Source organism: Oncorhynchus masou, chromosome 32 (genome assembly GCF_036934945.1).
Source record: "Oncorhynchus masou masou isolate Uvic2021 chromosome 32, UVic_Omas_1.1, whole genome shotgun sequence".
NCBI classification, from domain to species: domain Eukaryota; kingdom Metazoa; phylum Chordata; class Actinopteri; order Salmoniformes; family Salmonidae; genus Oncorhynchus; species Oncorhynchus masou.
Window position 1 is genome coordinate 31,672,360 of NC_088243.1, and position 21,951 is coordinate 31,694,310.

Consider the following 21,951-nt stretch of genomic DNA (forward strand, 5'->3'; position numbering starts at 1 on the left):
TAGGATAAGCACCCTTTTAGATATGAAGCAGGAAGCTGCTGCCAGTTTGTAGTATTTGTTTTGAAGTCTATGGACATCACCCTCTAAAATATGTGTTTTGATGTATTTCTAGTACCTTTAAAGTCTTTCTGCTAGATGTTTTCTAATACCCCTTTTCCATCTCTTTGACCAGAAATCATAGCTTTTGCTTAGTCCTAATTTATAGGATGGAAAATGTTTGACATTTTTTCTAATAATATCTCTCTATATATATACAGTTGAAGTCAGAAGGTTACCTACACTTAGGTTGGAGTCATTAAAACTAATTTTTCAACCACTCCACAAATTTCTTGTTAACAAACTATAGTTTTGGAAAGTTGGATAGGACATCTACTTTGTGCATGACACAAGTCATTTTTCCAATAATTGTTTACAGACAGATTATTTAACTTATAATTCACTGTATCACAATTCCAGTGGGTCAGAAGTTTACATACACTAAGTTGACTGTGCCTTTAAACAGCTTGGAAAAATGTCATGGCTTTAGAAGCTTCTGTTAGGCTAATTGACATCTTTTGAGCCGATCAGAGGCGTGCCTGTGGATGTATTTCAAGGCCTACCTTCAAACTCCGTGCCTCTTTGCTTGACATCATGGGAAAATCAAAAGAAATCAGCCAAGACCTCAGAAAAAAATTGTAGACCTCCACAAGACTGGTTCATCCTTGGGAGCAATTTCCAAACGCCTGAAGGTACCACGTTCATCTGTACAAACAACAGTACGCAAGTATAAACACCATGGGACCACGTAGCCGTCATACTGCTCAGGAAGGAGATGCGTTCTGTCTCCTAGAGATGAACGTACTTTGGTGTGAAAAGTGCAAATCAATCCCAGAACAACAGCAAAAGACCTTGTGAAGATGCTGGAGGAACCAGGTACAAAGTATCTATATCCACAGTAAAACAAGTCCTATATCGACATAACCTGAAAGGCCGCTCAGCAAGGAAGAAGCCACTGCTCCAAAACTGGCATAAATGGCTTAAGGACAAAGTCAAGGTATTGGAGTGGCCATCACAAAGCCCTGACCTCAATCCTATAGAACATTTGTGGGAAGAACTGAAAAAGCGTGTGCAAGTAAGGAGGCCTACCTAACTCAGCTACACCAGCTCTGTCAGGAGGAATGGGCCACAATTTACCCAACTTATTGTGAGAAGCTTGTGGAAGGCTACCCCAAACCGTTTGACCCAAGTTAAACCATTTATAGGCAATGCTCCCAGATAATTATTGTGTGTAAACTTCTGACCCACTGGGAATGTGATGAAAGAAATAAAAGCATAATTTATTCTGACATTTCACATTCTTAAAATAAAGTGGTGATCCTAACCGACCTAAAACAGGGCATTTTTTACTAGGATTAAATGTCAAGAATTGTGAAAATCTGCGTTTAAATGTATTTGGCTAAGGTGTATGTAAACTTTCGACTTCAACTGTGTGTGTTTATGTATGTACAGTGGGGCAAAAAAAGTATTTAGTCAGCCACCAATTGTGCAAGTTCTCCCACTTAAAAAGATGAGAGGCCTGTAATTTTCATCATAGGTACACTTCAACTATGACAGACAAAATTAGATTTTTTTCCCCCAGAAAATCACATTGTAGGATTTTTTTATGAATTTATTTGCAAATTATGGTGGAAAATAAGTATTTGTTCACCTACAAACAAGCAAGATTTCTGGCTCTCACAGACCTGTAACTTTGTCTGTAAGAGGCTCCATTGTCCTCCACTCGTTACCTGTTACCTGTTTGAACTTGTTATCAGTATAAAAGACACCTGTCAACAACCTCAAACAGTCACACTCCAAACTCCACTATGGCCAAGACCAAAGAGCTGTCAAAGGACACCAGAAACACAATTGTAGACCTGCACCAGGCTGGGAAGACTGAATCTGCAATAGGTAAGCAGCTTGGTTTGAAGAAATCAACTGTGGGAGCAATTCTTAGGAAATGGAAGACATACAAGACCACTGATAATCTCCCTCGATCTGGGGCTCCACGTAAGATCTCACCCCGTGGGGTAAAAATGATCACAAGAATGGTGAGCAAAAATTTTTGAACCACACGGGGGACCTAGTGAATGACCTGCTGAGAGCTGGGACCAAAGTAACAAAGCCTACCATCAGTAACACACTACGCCGCCAGGGACTCAAATCCTGCAGTGCCAGACGTGTCCCCCTGCTTAAGCCAGTACATGTCCAGGCCCGTCTGAATTTTGCTAGAGAGCATTTGAATGATCCAGAAGAAGATTGGGAGAATGTCATATGGTCAGATGAAACCAAAATATAACTTTTTGGTAAAAACTCAACTCGTCGTGTTTGGAGGACAAAGAATGCTGAGTTGCATCCAAAGAACACCATACCTACTGTGAAGCATGGGGGTGGAAACATCATGCTTTGGGGCTGTTTTTCTGCAAAGGGACCAGGACGACTGATCCGTGTAAAGGAAGGAAAGAATGAATGGGGCCATGTATAGTGAGATTTTGAGTGAAAACCTCCTTCCATCAGCAAGGGCATTGAAGATGAAACGTGGCTGGGTCTTTCAGCATGACAATGATCCCAAACACACCGCCCGGGCAACGAAGGAGTGGCTTCGTGAGAAGCATTTCAAGGTCCTGGAGTGGCCTAGCCAGTCTCCAGATCTCAGCCCCATAGAAAATCTTTGGAGGGAGTTGAAAGTCCGTGTTGCCCAGCAACAGCCCCAAAACATCACTGCTCTAGAGGAGATCTGCATGGAGGAATGGGCCAAAATACCAGCAACAGTGTGTGAAAACCTTGGGAAGACTTACAGAAAACGTTTGACCTCTGTCATTGACAAAAAAGGGTATATACTTCAAGGTATTGAGATAAGTATTTGGTCAATAACAAAAGTTTATTTTCCACCATAATTTGCAAATAAATTCATTAAAAATCCTACAATTTTTCTGGATTTTCTCATTTTGTCTGTCATTGAAGTGTACCTATGATGAAAATTACAGGCCTCATCTTTTTAAGTGGGTGAACTTGCACAATTGGTGGCTGACTAAATACTTTTTTGCCCCACTGTATGTAATGTATGTAATGTATTGTGTGTGTGTGTGTATATATATATATATATATATCTTTTGCTTTCATTTAACACCCAATTTTGATATGCTACAATGAATTTCACATTGATGCTCATGGATCCTTTTACATGGAAATTACTCAATACTGTAGAGCTTTCAAAGTGTTGATGATAATACCAAACAAAGCAGGATAATCATACTAGCCATTGCCTTGCCCAGTGCTAATTGAGACAGGAAAATAGCTACTCCATAAAGCCAGAGCCTCTCAATTCTCCAAATCAGTGGTAAACCAGTGGATGCTCCTCAGAGGAGGAAGAGGAGGACCATCCAACTCTGAACTTCAGAAAAATAGTTTAACATTAAGTTATCATTTTTAGATAAAACTATACTAAATATATTAACATCACCAAATAACTGTTTTAAAATACACTGTTTTGCAATGTTCTGTCTCCCTGAAGGACATCTACCTGAATTTGTCTAATAGAAACACTTGTTTTGGTTACTAAACACAACGTTTTGCAACTGTTTTGAACTAATGATTACACCCTAGAGGAGCTAGATGCAGGCAAGAGTGTGCAAATTGAATGCGTTACTGTCTGTCACCTTGATGACTCCAATTTTTCTCTTGAAAGTGTGCACCAATGTTAAACTTTAATTTGTAGGCTAGGTTGTAGCAACCTGATGATTGGTATAAGGAAAATGTTATTATCATGTATTAGCCTTAACCTATCTGTTACATTGAGCTGGGTGAATGGAAAATGAATGACTGTCATCCAATATACTGTAATAGAAATAAGGCCATGCTCATAAAAAAAGTGTCCTCCCTAATATTAAATGGCACCAACTGCCACTGTGGTTAACATGCAGCATGTGACAACAATAAGAAGGAACGATAGTAACAGTAATAACTCTGCAAATGAGTTAGGTGGGTGAATGGTCTGTCTTTGTGGTGAAGAGGAGGCCTGGAGTGAATAATGAGTGGAAGAGAGAGCGAGTGGCTCAGCCTGCCTTAATTACTGCTTTTGTTCTGCCCATTAATTAATGAGCAGAACTACAGTAGAGCTGTCTTTCTTGTCCTCCTGCCCTGATGGCTGGTGGCTTGTTGAGGACCGGGATGATTGGTTGAGTTGTGTAAAGTGCTCGTTCTGCCTGTTCAGTGTCAGACTGGGGTTGTCTTCAACCAGCGGGTACCATAATGACCCGGCTTGTATTGGTTAGGAGTAATAGGGATCATTTGCAAGCATGTAAGCAAACTCAAAGGCCTATCTGTTTGACTATGAGCACGGTGATCTACTGTACATGCATGTTGCCTTCATTGTGGATATTTTGTTTTACTGCTTATACTCATGACAGTATCCAGTCTGAAGTTTCTTAGCCATTGCCCGTCAGTATGAGATGCTCAGGTATGTTCTCTGTTGCTTTACAGTCGCGCAGTGTGGACAAGCAGCATGCTGTCGTCAACTACGACCCAGCCACAGACGAGCACATGGTGAAGGACCTGGGCAGCCTGAACGGGGTGAGTCTCATCATGTCCCCTGCATACAGGTTGAATAAAGGATCCAGCCAGCCACAGCCCTCTCTGGAGGGTCCAGAGCACCACTACCAGTCCCTCAGGCCTTAGCACAAAAGAGCCCTCTCTCAGTGCCAGAGACAGTTGCTAGAGCAGTAATGAGTACTGTGTTTTCCGCTGGCCTGGGCTTTTTCTCTGGTGTTCCTTTCTCCCTCCTTCCCCCTGACACCTTCCCCTGTACTATTGCCACTTCATTGCACTGTTCCAGCCAAGCACAGGACTGAGGAGAGGGAAAGACTGCCCTTTGTTTCACTGTAGTGTTTCTCTTGGCACCAGCAGTTGTAGCAGCCCACTCTAAACAGAGCAGAACTTAACATCAGAGGCTTGTTACTGAAATGTACCATGGCTGTTTCCTTTTACGTTGACAATTCTCTTTATTTAGTCTACTTATAGTGGTGAGCCCTCTTACTTACAGTACATTGTTTCAAGCACTGTTAGGCTTTAACCTTCCACTAAGCGATACAGTATCTATACCTCTGGATTGTGTGTAACTTAGATTGTGTAATGTAATTAAGTCGTGTAGCTTTTGCTGGTGTGTGAGTGCTTTGTGTCAGCCTGCTCTCGACCCACTTGTCCCCTGACTGCCTTTCTCAGCCTACTCAGGGCAGATGGCCATTACAGAACTGCATAATCTCGTTAATGCCTTAATTTACAGGTAGGATAGCTTAAATTTCACTCACAGGCAACTGCTAAGCAGCACCAAGCAATTTAATGACCTGTTGCCAGTGTGACAGACACTGTTGCCAGTGTCTGTTTTTATTCCAGTGGTATTGAACTAATCATGATTGTTGTGAAAACAAATAATTACCCTCTAGATTTTTCTGAAGCTTTCAATGTAAACACACCAAAACAAACTTTTATCTCTTTTCTCCCCAGACTTTTGTGAATGATCTGAGAATCCCAGACCAGACTTACATCACCCTGAAGCTCGCTGATGTCATCCGCTTTGGATATGATATCCTTTTTGATTTTCTGATAATGATTGTAATTCTTTTTTTGTTTTATTGATTCTTTATTGTTTGGGGATTTTCTTGATTGGATCAGAAGGATGTGCACTTTTCAACCTCTAAGTGCTCTCTTGTGCTAGTTTCTTACAAACAATTGAATTCCATAAGGCTTTGGTCTATACTTGCTGGTTGAAAGGAATTTAAAACATTCATTTTCTTTTCCCCTCTCTGGTTTGTGCACCAAACTCTCCCAATATGTTAATTCCCTGTGGTTTGAGTCAGGGGATTTGGATTATGTCCAACTCTAGACTGAAAATCTTTTGGACCCTTGAACCTCCGAGCTGAAAAACAGGAATAGTGAAAATAAGTTTCGATAACTGGGACAAAAGCTGCTTAAAGGTAGACGTTTAGTGTGCTTTACCAGAACTTACCATGCATGCTACATGTCACATGTCTTGAGTTCTCAAAGTTAGAGCTTCAAGAACTGCACAGATTAATAATTACCCAAAATGGCAAGTGTCAGTGACACGTATTATTCTAACCCAATGGCTCCAGTTTGAATATGCTTTCCTTAACTCTGCTTTCACATTCTCATGTGTACATCCTGGAGAGGAGTCAACACAAGGTGCCAGAGGAGGCTCTCAAAGTAAGTGAGAACTTCCACATGTACAGTGCATTCGGAAAGTATTCAGACCCATTGACTTTTCCCACATTTTGTTACGTTAAAAGCCTTATTCTGAAATGGATACAATATTTTTTCCCCTCATCAATCTACACACACTACCCCATAATGACAAAGCGAAAACCTTCAGACCCTTTGCTATAATACTCAAAATTGAGCTCAGGTGCATCCTGTTTCCATTGATCATCCTTGATGTTTCTACAACTTGATTGGAGTCCGCTTGTGGTAAATTCAATTGATTGGACAGGATTTGGAAAGGCGCACACCTATCTATATAACATCCCACAGTTGACAGTGCATGTTAGAGCAAAAACAAAGCCATGAGGTTGAAGGAATTGTCCGTAGAGCTCCGAGACAGGATTTTGTCAAGGCACAGATCTCGTGAAGTGTAGCAAAACATGTCTGCAGCGTTGAAGATCCCCAAGAACACAGTGGCCTTATCCCCCATTCTTAAATGGAAGAAGTTTGGAACCATTTCTGCAGCACTCAGGCCGCAGAGATGGTTCAGACCATTATGGTAGAGTGGCCAGACGGAAGCCACTCCTCAGTAAAAGACACATGACAGTCCACTTGGAGTTTGCCAAAAGGCTCCTAAAAGACTCTCAGACCATGAGAAACAAGATTCTCTGGTCTGATGAAACCAAGCTTGAACTCTTTGGCCTGAGTGCCAAGCGTCACGTCTGGAGGAAACCCGGCACCATCCCTACAGTGAAGGACAGTGGTGGCAGCATCATGTTGTGGGGATGTTTTTCAGCGGCAGGGACTGGGAGAATATTCAGGTTTGAGGGGAAGATGAACGGCGCAAAGTACAGAGAGATCTATGATAACCTGCTCTAGACCCCTCAGAATCTTCGACTGGGAGGAAGGTTCACCTTCCAACAGGACAACGACCCTAAGAACACAGCCAAGACAAAGCAGGTATGGTTTCGGGACAAGTCTCTGAATGTCCTTGAGTGGCCCAGCCAGAGCCCGGACTTGAACCCGATCTCTGGCGAGACCTGAAAATAAAATGTGTAGTGATTCTCCCCATCCAACCTGACAGCACTTGAGAGGATCTGCAGAAAAGAATGGGAGAAACTCCCCAAATACAGGTGTGCCAAGCTTGTAGCTTCATACCAAAGAAGACTTGAGGCTGTAATCGCTACCAAAGGTGCTTCAACAAAGTACTGAGTGAAGCGTCTAAATACTTATGTAAATGTGATGTTTTTAAAAAAAAAAAAAAAAAGGTAAAAATGTCTAAAATCCTGTTTTTGCTTTGTCGTTATAGGGTATTGTGTGTAGAAACCTAATCCATTTTAGAATAGTGTAACAAAATATGGAAAAAGTCAAGGGGTCTGAATACTTTCCGAATGCACTGTACATGTGAATATATGAAGGTGAGTGATAGTCCGGTAGGGGCTTTTTAATTTCCTGTTTTCCCTTTTGTGTTTATTAGCATGAGAAGTACACCAGCCAGCTGCAGATGAGTATGAAGGCCCTGGAAGCCAGGAAGAGGGAGAAAGAGAGGCAGCATGCTGAGGAGAGTACCAGAGACTCATTTCGCTCCAAACAGGAGAAAGCCGAGGGTAAAGCTGCCCTCGCAGCAGGTAACCTTGCCCAGTCCTGTTGTCCTTTTCTTCTAGAGACCACAGTATAGGTGCTATCCTACATTATAGACCAGGCCTATGAAATTTCTCTGCAAATGTAGAAGAATGGCGCCGGAGGAGATGGGGGGGCTCCTCACCAATTGTGTGTTTTTTTTTTTTGGTGTTGTTTGTAACTTATTTTGTACATAATGTTTCTGCCATTGTCTCTTATGACTGAAAAGAGCTTCTGGATGTCAGAACAGCGATTACTCTCCTCGAACTGGACAAAGATTTTCTTTCTTTAATAACCTGTTGTGACTAGGGGCAGTATTTTCATTTTTGGCAAAAAAACGTTCCCGTAGTAAACAGGATATTTTGTCAGAACAAGATGATAGAATATGCATATAATTGACAACTTAGGATAGAAACCACTCTAAAGTTTCCAAAACTGTAAAAATATTGTCTGTGAGTATAACAGAACTGATGTTGCAGGCGAAAGCCTGAGAAAAATCCAATCCGGAAGTGCCACATGTTTTGAAAGCGCTGCGTTCCAATGCGTCCCTATTGAGCAGTGAATGGGCTATCAACCAGATTACTCTTTCTCCGTATTCCCGAAGGTGTCTACAGCATTGTGACGTAGTTTTACGCATTTATGTTGAAGAATACCCGTAAGCGGCTACATTGCGCAAGTGGTCACCTGATGCTCCCAGAGAGATTCTCGCATAAAATACAGAGGTAGCCATTACTCCTATCGGTCCTACTGAAAAACTAATTGTCCCGATGGATATATTATCAAATAGATATTTGAAAAACACCTTGAGGATTGATTATAAACCACGTTTGCCATGTTTCTGTCGATATTATGGAGCTAATTTGAAATATTTTTCGCCGTTTTCGTGACTGCAAGTTCCTGGCGATTTCTCAGCCAAACGTGAAGAACAAACGGAGCTATTTCGCCTACAAAAATAATCTTTTGGGAAAAACATTTGCTATCTAACTGGGAGTCTCGTGAGTGAAAACATCTGAAGCTCATCAAAGGTAAACGATTTAATTTGATTGCTTTTCTGATTTCCGTGACCAAGTTACCTGCTGCTAGCTGGACAAAATGCTATGCTAGGCTATCAATAAACTTACACAAATGCTTGTCTAGCTTTGGCTGTTTTGCATATTTTGAAAATCTGAGATGACAGGGTGATTAACAAAATGCTAAGATGTGTCTCAAATTATTTCATTTGCGATTTTCATGAATAGGAATATTTTCTAGGAATATTTATGTCCGCTGGGTTATGCTAATTAGTGTCAGGCGACGATTACGCTCCCTCATGCGGGATGGGGAGTCATTAAAGGTTTAACAAGTCGGACATGAAGAATTTACTCCAGTTACCCAACCAGGCCCAAATCCCCATAATTTATATGAAAAAAGGGGCCGATGCAGGGGACAAAGGTCTTGGGGGCCTTGTGAGAATTTGTCAGCGAGTGTGTAACCCGCCTCTACCATCCATTCTATTGGCCAACGTGCAATCATTGGATAATTAATTGAATGTGCTCGGGTTCAAGACTTTCCTACCAACAGGACATTAAAAACTTGAATATCTTATTTTTCACTGAGTCGTGGCTGAACGGCGACATGGATAATATACAGTTGGCTGGTTTTTCCGTGCAAGACAGAACTGCTTCCTCCAGTAAGGCAAGGGGTCGCGGTCTGTGTCTATTTGTCAATAACAGCTGGTGTGCGAAATCAAATGTTCAGGAAGTATCAAGGTTTTGCTCACCTCACTTAGTCTCTCATAAGCTGTAGACCACACTATTTACCAAGAGTTTTCATATTTTTCATAGCTGTCTATTTACCATCACAAACCGATGCTGGCACTAAGACCACTCTCAACAAGCTGTATAAAACTGTATAAGCAAACAAGAAAATGCTCATCCAGAGGCAGTGCGCCTAGTGGCCAGGACTTTAATGCATGGAAACTTAAATACGTTTCACCTCATTTCTACCAGCTTGTTACATGTGCAACAAGAAGAAAACAACTATAGACCAACTTTACTCCACACACACAGATGCGTACGAAGCTCTCCCTCACCCTCCATTTGGCATATCTGACCATAATTCTATCCTCCTGATTCCTGCTTTCAAGCAAAAATTAAAGCAGGAAGTACCAGTGACTCGCACAATACGGAAGTGGTCAGATGACGCAGAAGCAAAGCTGCAGGTCTTTTTTGGTAGCACAGACTGGAATATGTTCCGGGACTCATCCGATGGCATTGAGAAGTACATCACATCAGTCACTGGCTTCATCAATTAGTGCATTGATGATGTTGTCCTCACAGTGACTGACTGTGCATACCCCAAGCAGAAGCCATGGATTTCTGGAAACATCCTCACTGAGCTAAAGGGTGGAGCTGCCTCTAACCCAGATGCATAGAAATCCTGCTATGCTCTCAGACGAACCATCAAACAGGCAAAGCGTAAATACAGGACTAAGATTGAATCCTACTACACCGGCTCCAATGCTCGTTGGATCTGGCAGGACTTGCAAACTATTGCGGACTAAAAAGGCAAGCCCAGCCGTGAAATGCCCAGTGACACAAGCCTATCGGATGTGCTAAATGACCTCTATGCGTGCTTCGAGGCAAGCAACACTGAAGCTCTATACCAGCTGTGTGATTACCCTTGCCGTAGCCAACGTGAGTAAGACCTTTGCACAGGTCAACATTCACAAGGCCGAAGGGCCAGTGGTCTACCAGGACATGTACTCCGAGCATGCGCTGCTGTACTCTCTGTTCACCCATGACTGCACGACTCCAAGACCATCATTAAGTTTTACAGACGACATAGCAGTGGTAGGCCTGATCACTGACAACAATGAGACAGCCTTTAGGGAGGAGGTCCAAGACCTGGAGGTGTGGTGCCAGGACAACAACCTCTCCCTCAACATGATCAAGACAAAGGAGATGATTGTGGACTACAGGAAAAAGAGGACCGAGCACGCCCCCATTCTCATCGACGGTTCCTTGGTATCCACATCAGCAAAAAACTATCATGGTCCAAACACACCAAGAAGGTTGTGAAGAGGGCACGACGACGCCTATTCCCCCTCAGGAGACTGAAAATATTTGCCCTGGGTCCTCAAACTCAAAGTTCTACAGCTGTACCATCGAGAGCATCCTAACTGGTTGCATCACCGCCTGGTATGGCAACTGCTCGGCCTCCGACCGCAAGGCACTACAGAGGGTAGGGCGTACGGCCCAGTACGTCACCGGGGCCAAGCTTCCTGCAATCCAGGACCTCTATACCAGGCAGTGTCAGAGACTCTTAAAACGGCATTGTTGGTTAAGGGCGTGTAAGTAAAAAGTTCTACACCTGTTGTATTAAGCGCATGTGACAAATAAAATTTGATTTGAAAATTGTCTTTGTCAAATACAGTACCAGCATATCAGTCTGTTATGCCTCAGGTGAAATATAGCTGCTGACGTCTATTCTAATATCTTATTCAAGTGAGGAAGATTGTCTCCTCATAAGCATTTTATACCACAAAGTGTTAGATGATCTGTTAAGATGCACACAGCTCTCCTTGTTAAGTCTACCCTTCGTGTGCGATCAAGCAATATTATGAGATGTCAGTGTCAAAGGTTCAATCTAGTAGGGTCAGACGAGCAACATTACTAATATGGAACACCAGTTGGCAGGATGAGTGAAGTGACATTGGGCTTGCCTGCTGAGCATGTTGAGCTGGAACAGTTATAGCCTTATCTCTGTCTGCCATGCTGGGAGTGCTGAACCTACTCCTGGTGCCGCTAGCTCAAGGTGTGTGTGAGGCTGCGTTTTCCATGCCGGTCGGTCAGTGGTCGGTCGGTGAGGGGGATTATAGTTTTGCTGTCTCACTCACCTTCCAGTACATACAATTGTCCATCTGTCCTTGTCTCCACTTTTTGGCTGCATCTTTTTGGCTTTTATGTATAGCCCGACCGATATATCGGTTCACCAATATTATTGCCGTTATCGACCTTTTACCTTTATATTGGTATCGGATAGGGCTGTGGCGGTCATGGAATTTTGTCAAACTGTCATTGTCACGCAAATAACTGCCGGTCTCATAGTAATTAACCGTGAATTAACAAACACATTTATCTCCTGGCTCATGGACACGCATAGCCTACAAGCCACCAAAGCATCCCTTTGGAACATCTACATTTTAAAAGTCTAACTTTTAATATAGCCTACACCATCACAATAAATCAATTTTATTTTAGACAGGTCTAAAGAAACATATGAAGAAAATATAGTAATATTTTTGAAGAACATAATATTATAGTCTGAGTTTTCTTTGTTAGGAACTAATATGACTATGCCATATTGCTGTGGGCTACACTAGTTCATTTAGCAGACAAGATTTGCTCAGAATTCCGTGGCATAATTTCTTGTTTTATAGTATGAATAATATAATTGAACATAGCTGAATAAAATAATATTTTCTTCAAATGATTTCCAAGGAAGTGCGCACTTCCTTGCTGAGCAGTTAACAGGACCTTCTACAGTGAATTCAGACAGTATTCAGACCCCTAGACTTTTCCCATTTTTTGTTACATTACAGCCTTATTCTAAAATTGATAAGGATTTTTTTTATCCACCTACACACAATGCCCCATAATGACAAAGCAAAAACAGGTTTTTAATAATGTTTGCAAATGTATAAAAAATTGATAAAATGATACCACATTTACGTAAGTATTCAGACCCTTTACTCAGTACTTGGTTGAAGCACCTTTGTCAGCATTTACAGTCTCGAGTCTTACTGTGTGTGACGCTAAAAGCTTGGCACCTGTATTTGGGGAGTTTCTCCCGTTCTACACTTCAGATCGTCTCATGCTCTGTCAGGTTGGATGGGGAGCGTCGCTGAACAGCTATTTTCAGGTCTCTCCAGAGATGTTTGATCGGGTTCAAGTAGGGCTCTGGCTGGGCCACTCAAGGAAATTCAGAGACTTGTCCCAAAGCCACTCCTGCGTTGTCTTGGATGTGTGCTTAGGGTCGTTGTCCTGTTGGAAGGTGAACCTTTGCCCAAGTCTGAGGTCCTGAGCACTCTGGAGCAGGTTTTCATCAAGGATCTCTCTGTACTTGGCTCCGTTCATCTTTCCCCTCGATCCTGACTAGTCTCCCAGTCCCTGCCACTGAAAAACATCCCCACAACATGATGCTGCCACCACTGTCCTTCACTGTAGCGATGGTGCCGGGTTTCCTCCAGACGTGACGCTTGCCATTGGGGCCAAAGAGTTCAATCTTGGTTTCATCAGACCAAATAATCTTGTTTCTCATGGTCTGAGAGTCTTTTGGCAAACTCCAAGCAGGCTGTCATGTTCCTTTTCCTGAGCAGTGGCTTCCATCTGGCCACTTGACCATAAAGGCCTGATTGGTGGTGCTGCAGAGATGGTTGTCCTTCTGGAAGGTTCTCCCATCTCCACAGAGGAACTCTGGAGCTCTGTCAGGAAGAGTCTTGGTGGTTCTAAACTTCTTCAATTTAAGTATGATGGAGCCGACTGGTGTTCTTATGGACCTTCATTACTGCAGATATGTTACTGCAGACATTTTTCCCCCACCTTTTATTTAACCAGGTAGGCCAGTTGAGAACAAGTTCTCATTTACAACTGCGACCTGGCCAAGATAAAGCAAAACAGTGCGACACAAACAACAACAGAGTTACACATGGAATAAACAAACGTACAGTCAATAACACAATAGAAAAGTCTATATACAGTGTGCAAATGAAGTAAGATTATGGAGGTAAGGCAATGAATAGGCCATAGTGGCAAAATAATTACAATTTAGAAATTAAACACGGGAGTGATAGATGACCAGAAGATGAATGTGCAAGTAGAGATACTGGTGTGCAAACGATCAAAAAATAAATAGCAATATAGGGATGAGGTAGTTGGGTGGGCTATTTACAGGTGCAATGATCTATAAGCTGCTCTGACAGCTGATGCTTAACGTTAGTGAGGGATACACTGCCCGATTTTGCAGCTTTTCCTACTTACAAAGCGAGATGATGTGTGTTTCGGGTCGTTGTCATGCTGGAAGACCCAGCCACGATCCATCTTCAATGCTCTTACTGAGGGAAGGAGGTTGTTGGCCAAGATCTCGCGATACATGGCCCCATCCATCCTCCCCTCAATACGGTGCAGTCGTCCTGTCCCCTTTGCAGAAAAGCATACCCAAAGAACTTGTTCTCAACTGGCCTACCTGGTTAAATAAAAGGTGGGGAAAAACCATGCTTCACGGTTGGGATGGTGTTCTTGGGGTTGTACTCATCCTTCTTCTTCCTCCAAACACGGCGAGTGGAGTTTTAAACCAAAAGGCTCTATTTTTGTCTCATCAGACCACATGACCTTCTCCCATTCCTCCTCTGGATCATCCAGATGGTCATTGGCAAACTTCAGACAGGCCTGGACATGCGCTGGCTTGAGCAGGGGGACCTTGCGTGTGCTGCAGGATTTTAATCCATGACGGCGTAGTGTGTTACTAATGGTTTTCTTTGAGACTGTGGTCCCAGCTCTCTTCAGGTCATTGACCAGGTCCTGCCGTATGGTTCTGGACTGATCCCTCACCTTCCTCATGATCATTGATGCCCCACGAGGCGAGATCTTGCATGGAACCCAGACTGAGGGTGATTGACCGTCATCTTGAACTTCTTCTATTTTCTAATAATTGCGCAAACAGTTGTTGCCTTCTCACCAAACTGCTTTCCTATTGTCCTGTAGCCCATCCCAGCCTTGTGCAGGTCTACAATTTAGCCCTGATGTCTTTACACAGCTCTCTGGTCCTGACCATTGTGGAGTGGTTGGAGTCTGTTTGATTGAGTGTGTGGACAGGTGTCTTTTATACAGGTAACGAGTTCAAACCTGTGCAGTTAATACAGGTAATGAGTGGAGAACAGGAGGCCTTAAAGAAAAACTAACAGGTCTGTGAGAGCTGGAATTCTTACTGTTTGGTAGGTGATCAAATACTTATGTCATGCAATAAAATGCAAATGAATTACTTAAAAATCATACAATGTGATTTTCTGGATTTTTGTTTTAGATTCCGTCTCTCACTGTTGAAATGTACCTATGATAAAAATAACAAACCTCTACATGCTTTGTAAGTAGGAAACACTGCCGATTTTGCAGGTTATCAAATACTTGTTCTCCCCACTGTATGTCTCCAGCCTAATTGGAGAGAACTGTAAGGAAAGGCGGCCAAAGGAGGAGTTGGCTTTGGGGGTGACCAGTGAACTATACCTGCTGCAGTGCGTGCTGCTATGGTGACCAGTGCCAGTGGGTTTGGCGATGAATATGAAGCGAGAGCCAGCATACAGGTCATAGTGGTGGGTAGTATATGGGGCTTTGGTGACAAAATGGATGGCACTGTGATAGACTGCATCCAATTTGCTGAGTAGAGTGTTGGAGGCTATTTTGTAAATGACATCGCCAAAGTCGAGGATCGGTAGAATAGTCAGTTTTACGAGGGTATGTTTGGCAGCATGAGTGAAGGATGCTTTGTTGTGAAATAGGAAGCTGATTCTAGATTTCATTTTGGATTGGAGATGCTTAATGTGAGTCTGGAAGGAGAGTTTACAGTCTAACCAGACACCTAGGTATTTGTAGTTGTCCACATATTCTAAGTCAGAACCGTGCAGAGTAGTGGTGCAGGCAGAGATCGGTTTATGAGCATGCATTTAGTTTTACTTGCATTTAAGAGCATTTGGAGGCCACGGAAGGAGGGTTGTATGGCATTGAAGCTTGTCTGGAGGGTAGTTAACAGTTTCCAAAGAAGGGCCAGAAGTTTACAGAATGGTGTCGTCTGCGTAGAGGTGGATCAGGGAATCACCAGCAGCACGAGCGACATCATTGATGTATACAGAGAAGAGAGTCGGCCCAAGCATTGAACCCTGTGGCACCCCCATAGAGACTGCCAGAGGTCCGGACAACAGGCCCTCTGATTTGACACACTGAACTCTGTTTGAGAAGTAGTTGGTGAACCAGGCGAGGCAGTCATTTGAGAAACCAAGGCTGATGAGTCTGCCGATAAGAATGCAGTGATTGACAGAGTTGAAAGCCTTGGCCGGGTCAACGAATATGGCTGCACAATATTGTCTTTTATCGATGGTGGTTATGATATCATTTAGGACCTTGAGCGTGTCTGAGGTGCACCCATGACCAGCTTGGAAACCAGATTGCATAGCGGAGAAGGTACGGTGGGATTTGAAATGGCCGGTGATCTGTTTGTTGACTTGCCTTTCGAAGACGTTAGAAAGGCAGGGTAGGATAGATATAGGTCTGTAACAGTTTGGTTCATCCCCTTTTTGAAGAGGGGGATGACCGCGGCAGCTTTCCAATCTTTAGGGATCTCAGACGATACGAAAGAGGTTGAACAGGCTAGCAACAATTGAGGCAGATTTTTTTTTTCTAGCCCAGCTGATTTGTTTAGGTCCAAATTTTGCATCTCTTTCAGAACATCAGCTATCTGGATTTGGGTGAAGGAGAAATGGGGGAGGCTTGGACAAGTTGCTGTTGGGGGTGCAGAGCTGTTGGGGGTGCAGAGCTGTTGGGGGTGCAGAGCTGTTGGGGGTGCAGAGCTGTTGGGGGTGCAGAGCTGTTGGGGGTGCAGAGCTGTTGGGGTAGCCAGGTGGAAAGCATGGCTGGCCGTAGAGAAAAGCTTATTGAAATTCACTGCCTCAGTGCAGTGGGCAGCTGAGAGGAGGTGCTCTTATTCTCATGGACTTCAAATCAAATTTTATTTGTCACATACACATGGTTAGCAGATGTTAATGCGAGTGTAGTGAAATGCTTGTGCTTCTAGTTCCGACCATGCAGTAATATCTAACAAGTAATCTACCCTAACAATTTCACAACTACCTTATACACACAAGTGTAAAGGAATGATTAAGAATATGTACATAAAAATATATGAATGAGCGATGGCTGAAAAGCATAGGCAAGATGCAGTAGATGGTATAGAGGACAGTATATACATATTAGATGAGTAATGTAGGGTATGTAAACATTATAAAGTGGCATTGTTTAAAGTGGCTAGTGATACATTTATTACATACATTTTTCATTATTATAGTGGCTAGAGATGAGTCAGTATGTTGGCAGCAGCCACTCAATGTTAGTGATGGTTGTTTAACAGTCTGATGGCCTTGAGATCGAGAGACTGAAAAACAGCTTCTGTCTATTGACCTCGCCTTCTTGATGATAGCGGGGTGAACAGGCGTTGGATCAGGTGGTTGATATCCTTGATGTGCTTTTTAGCCTTCCTGTGACATCGGGTGCTGTTGGTGTTCTGGAGGACAGGCAGTGTGCCCTGGGTGAAGCGTTGGGCAGACCGCATCACTCTAATGAGCCCTGCGGTTGCGGACGGTGCAGTTACCGTACCAGTTGGTGATACATGATGCTCTCTATTGTGCATTTGTAAAAGTGTTTGTGTAGATTTCTGTGGAACATTTTGTTATTTTACCTATTTTAGAATAGGTAAAGACCACATTAAATGAAGAATAGTCTGATGGGTGATAATAGCCTATCACTTGTGAATGATGTATTATCACTTGTGAATGATGCTCAGTACGTGCAGCAAGGCAAGAAAAAGCGCATGCCTTTTTTTGTGCACAACTTTTCATAGTCGCACACCTCATGTAGCCTAACCCATAGGCCTATATGTTTAGACTAAAGTGGCCAAATAACTCAAAATTAAGCATATTAATCCGGTTTACAACTGGTGAAGAGCCTTATTGGCAAACATAGGCGGTGCATGAGTTTCACGTTTGGGGAAGATAATTTTCACCATAAAAATGCACCTTTTTTAATAATAAAGCATTACATGCATAATCACATTTTGCAGTTACTTATGAGAACAGTGTTTTCCCGCTAATTGACTGCATTTTGGAACATTCATGCCTATAGCCTACTGCCTTAAGTGCATTGCTGCGCTTATAATGCGAATAAATTGCTTAAAATGTTGATAAACTATTAGGCTAACGTTCTGATCTGTTGCATCAGCCTCATTGCTTTTAAACATGTTTTTGATGCGAGTGGTTGTATAATTTGGGGTCTATTGCATCTCACAACTGTCCCAGAGTATGTTTGGAATATGTATTTCTTCTTCCAATAGAATAGGTCAACTTTTGTACTATGGGCGATAGCATATTGACATAGGCCAGTGCTTTTGCTGTTTGTTAGGCCTACTCATCTTGTTGGCTGACGACAAGTAGACTAAACGTGGACAGTTCTAGCATCTTCAATATGCACCTCGAAATTCGATAAGAAGGACGTGCGCAGTTGCATCCCCGATGTGTGCGTCTTCACTTGTAGCCTACTTCTTAGCCGAGATGCTTTGAGAAGGACCCGATCACGAGACGGGCATTGGCTAATAAGAATTGAGATATCTGAGAGAGCCATGTGAGTGAGGTGCTTCAGAGCATGGCAGCCGGGAGAAGGGAATTATAATTATTTTATCAAGCCCACAACGGCCACTTTGGTCACTACAGGTATTGATTTTTTTTTAGAGGTCATTATGGACACACAAGGGGGATGCTGCCAGGAAATTCAAGGCCTGGTGGGAATATTATCAAGGGCTTGCGAAATAGGAAATGAGAGACTGATGAATTGTGTGCAGCCTGCACAAGAAACAAAGCAGAACTTGTGCCTTTCATGAAAGTTTTTTCAAATCATCATCATTAGAGTCGCATCATGCAGCTTTAGAATGTATTAAAAATCAAAACATATAGCCCAACGTATGTCTCATCTAAAGTTTCATAAATAACTTTAAGCATATACAGTGCATTCTGAAAGTATTCAGACCCCTTTCCCTTTTCCACATTTTATTACGTTACAGCTTTATTCTAAATAATGTGTGAAATAAGTTTTAATTTAGAATGGACCATTATCATGCACTCAAGGGAATGGGGAAAATAAATACATGTCATCTAGACACTTAAATAGCAAACGGAGAGCGCTTTTCCCGTGGTTCATTTTCATGCCAGCCAGGTAGGCTATACTCCTGTTGCAAAGCAATGTGCTTAATATTAAGAAATTGAGAAATAAATAGTAGGCCAAGCCTATAGAAAGATGATAGGTCCTCCACTTCTTTAAAAGATGCTATCAAAACTCTGTTTGCAGAGTCTATAGAAATGTTGCGCAACGTGCTCATTGGCTCTCATGAAGTGTTTTGATTTGAATTTTGGGGGAAAAAATGCATTGATGTCACAGTGATTAGTACCAGGCAGTTAGCAAGTTTGGTAGGCTACGAATGACCATCGGCAGCATCAGAGCTTGAAGAAGCCTAGTTACCTTGACTAAACGGTCACGTGTAATTTGACTGTGGTCATGACTCCTGACCGCCGATGTGGTGGTAATGCGTTCACAGTAATAGCCCTAGTATCGGACGATAATTCGACCAATATTCAATAAATAGGATGATAAAATGGTATTTCATGCGTATTTGAACACTTGCTTATCTGAACACTTGTGACCATTCTCATGATGTCATTATTGCCACAATGTATGAAATCAGCATTTGATGCATAGTTATATGACATGCTCTTCTGGATGACAAATCATGAGAATTATCCCCCCCCCGCTGTCATAGTCAGCTATGTCGGTATCAGTCAATTTTGTCTCCCAAGAATCGGACCCGATAAAACACATTGGTCGGGCTCTACTTTAATCTGATTTTCAGGGCAGTTATGTTCCTAAATCGCTGACGGATATACTGTCTGATTCCAATGAGTGATATCTTATTTTTTATCTTAATTTTCAAATATTGTAGAGATGTTCATTGTTCACACAGTCAGTACCTCTGGCAAATTGCTAAACATCTAAATAGCACAGGGGAATCGAAGGTTCAAGCAGTGCATGAGTTTCATTCACAGGGTCAAAACACACACGACTGCTGTTGGCTGAGCAATATCCACACTACTCTCAAATAGTTTCAATTTACAAGATGCAGACATGAACTCTACTTGGCAAAAGAGCTCTTTATTACCAATGATTGGAGCACATTTTTACACACAATTCACTGATCACTTGATATTTTCTCTTGAATTGTCATCATACTATACATAGCCTTGATTGGTTGTGTAAGCCAGCCAAGCCGACTTGTATTGATCATATACTGTAACTCTTCATAAGCAGTACAGCTGTCTCGCTCCACAATCTTTAAAACTGGATGTCATAGCTCCCATTTAACTATTGACAGTCAGAAGGTTATGACATGCCAGACCTCCAGCCATTTACACTTAGTTTAAATGTTTACATTCAGCCTTCATCCCACTCAGCCTGTATGTGATGGGTTAATGTAGCTGCTGACTGACTCTTTATTTCCTCCTGAAGCAGCTGGACTGGTGAAGTGATCAGTGTCCCGTTCCTTACAGGCCACACCCAGTTGACAGTCCAGGGACTCAACACTGTGAGGCTCAGAAATGTTTTTCCTGATGTCTCACAGGGTGTGGACTGTGGAGTCTGTCTTCTCCTCCTACTGTCTGTAAAGCAGCCTGCTGCTCTCTGAGGTGACCTTGTCTGGCCTATTGTAGTCTACCCTGACAGGCCATGTACTTTTTAATATATACTGAACAACAATATAAATGCAAAATGTCAAGTGTTGGTCCAGTGTTTCATGAGCTGAAATAAAACATCCCAGAAATGTTCCATACATACAAAAAGCATATTTCTCTCACATTTTGTGCACAGTTTTGTTTACATCCCTGTTAGTGAGAATTTCTCCTTCGCTAAAATAATCCAAGAAGCTGATTTTTAAACGGCATGATCATTACACAGGTACACCTTGTGCAGGGGACAGTAAAAGGCAGCTATAAAATGTGCAGTTTTGACATACAACACAATGCCACAGAGGTCTCAAGTTTTGAGGGAGTGTGCAATTGGCATGCTGACTGCAGGAATATCCACCAGAGCAGTTGCCATAGAATTGAATGGTCATAATCTACCTTAAGCTGCCTTCAATGTTGTTTTAGAGAATTTGGCAGTACGTCCAACCAGCCTCAACCGCAGACCATGTGTAATCACACCTGCCCAGGACCTCCACATCTGACTTTTTCACCTTTGGGCTCATCTGAGACCAGCCCACCCGGACAACTGATTAAACTGTGGGTTTGCTTAACTAAAGAATTTCTGAACAAAGTCTCAGAAACCATCTCAGGGAAGCTCATCTGCGTGCCCGTCATCCTTACAAGGGTCTTAACTCCAGATCGGCATTGTAATTGACTTCAGTGTGCAAATGCTCACCTTCGATGGCCACTGGCAGGCTGGAGAAGTGTGCTCTTCACAGATTAATCCCTGTTTCAACTTTATCGGGCAGATGGCAGACAGTGTATGGCGTTGTGTGGGGTCAAGCGGTTTGCTGATGTCAATGTTGTGAACAGAGTTCCCCATGGGGTTATGGTATAGGCAAGCATAAGCTACGGACAACGATCAATGTCGTGCCATTTATCCACCGCCATCACCTAATGTTTCAGCATGGTAATGCACAGCCCCATGTCACAAGGATCTGTACACAATTCTTGGAAGCTAAAAATGTCCCCATTTTCCATGGCCTGCATACTGACCAGACATGTCACCCATTGAGCATGTTTGCGAAGATCTTGCACTGCATGAGGCAAATGGTGGTAACACCAGATACTGACTGGTTTTCTGATCCACACCCTACTTTTTTTAAAGGTTTCTGTGACCAATCAATGGAAGTCTGTATTCCCAGTCATGTGAAATCTATAGATTAGGGCCTAACTTATTTATTTCATTTGACTGATTTTCCTTTTATGAACTGTAACTCAGTAAAATCTTTGACATTTTTGGATGTTGCATTTTATTTTTGTTCAGTGTTGAACGTAATGTGGAAATTTATCCTTATGGTTTCCACTGCCTGAGAAGAGCTCTGGATTTAAAGTTTATTTTCATGTCTTTCATTAGCGGCTTCATCATTCCTGATACACACCAACATAGAAAAGCTTAAAATGACTCAGTGCAGCACTAGAGAAAGTCCACAAACCATTTTAGGCTGTGTCATCCATCCTGTGTAGCTAGAAATGAAGCATTGGGTAAGCCAAATGGAATTAGTGACATGCCC

At 42.5% G+C, this 21,951-nt stretch overlaps 1 protein-coding gene across 1 annotated transcript in view; it reads left to right on the forward strand.

Moving 5' to 3' along the window:
• Positions 1-21,951, forward strand: part of LOC135525927 (centrosomal protein of 170 kDa protein B-like) — a 45,409-nt gene that overhangs the window by 9,103 nt on the left and 14,355 nt on the right. The window contains 4 exon segments of the mRNA XM_064953901.1: positions 4,501-4,590; positions 5,521-5,599; positions 6,179-6,237; positions 7,709-7,859. Coding sequence (XP_064809973.1) covers positions 4,501-4,590; positions 5,521-5,599; positions 6,179-6,237; positions 7,709-7,859 — 379 coding nt within the window.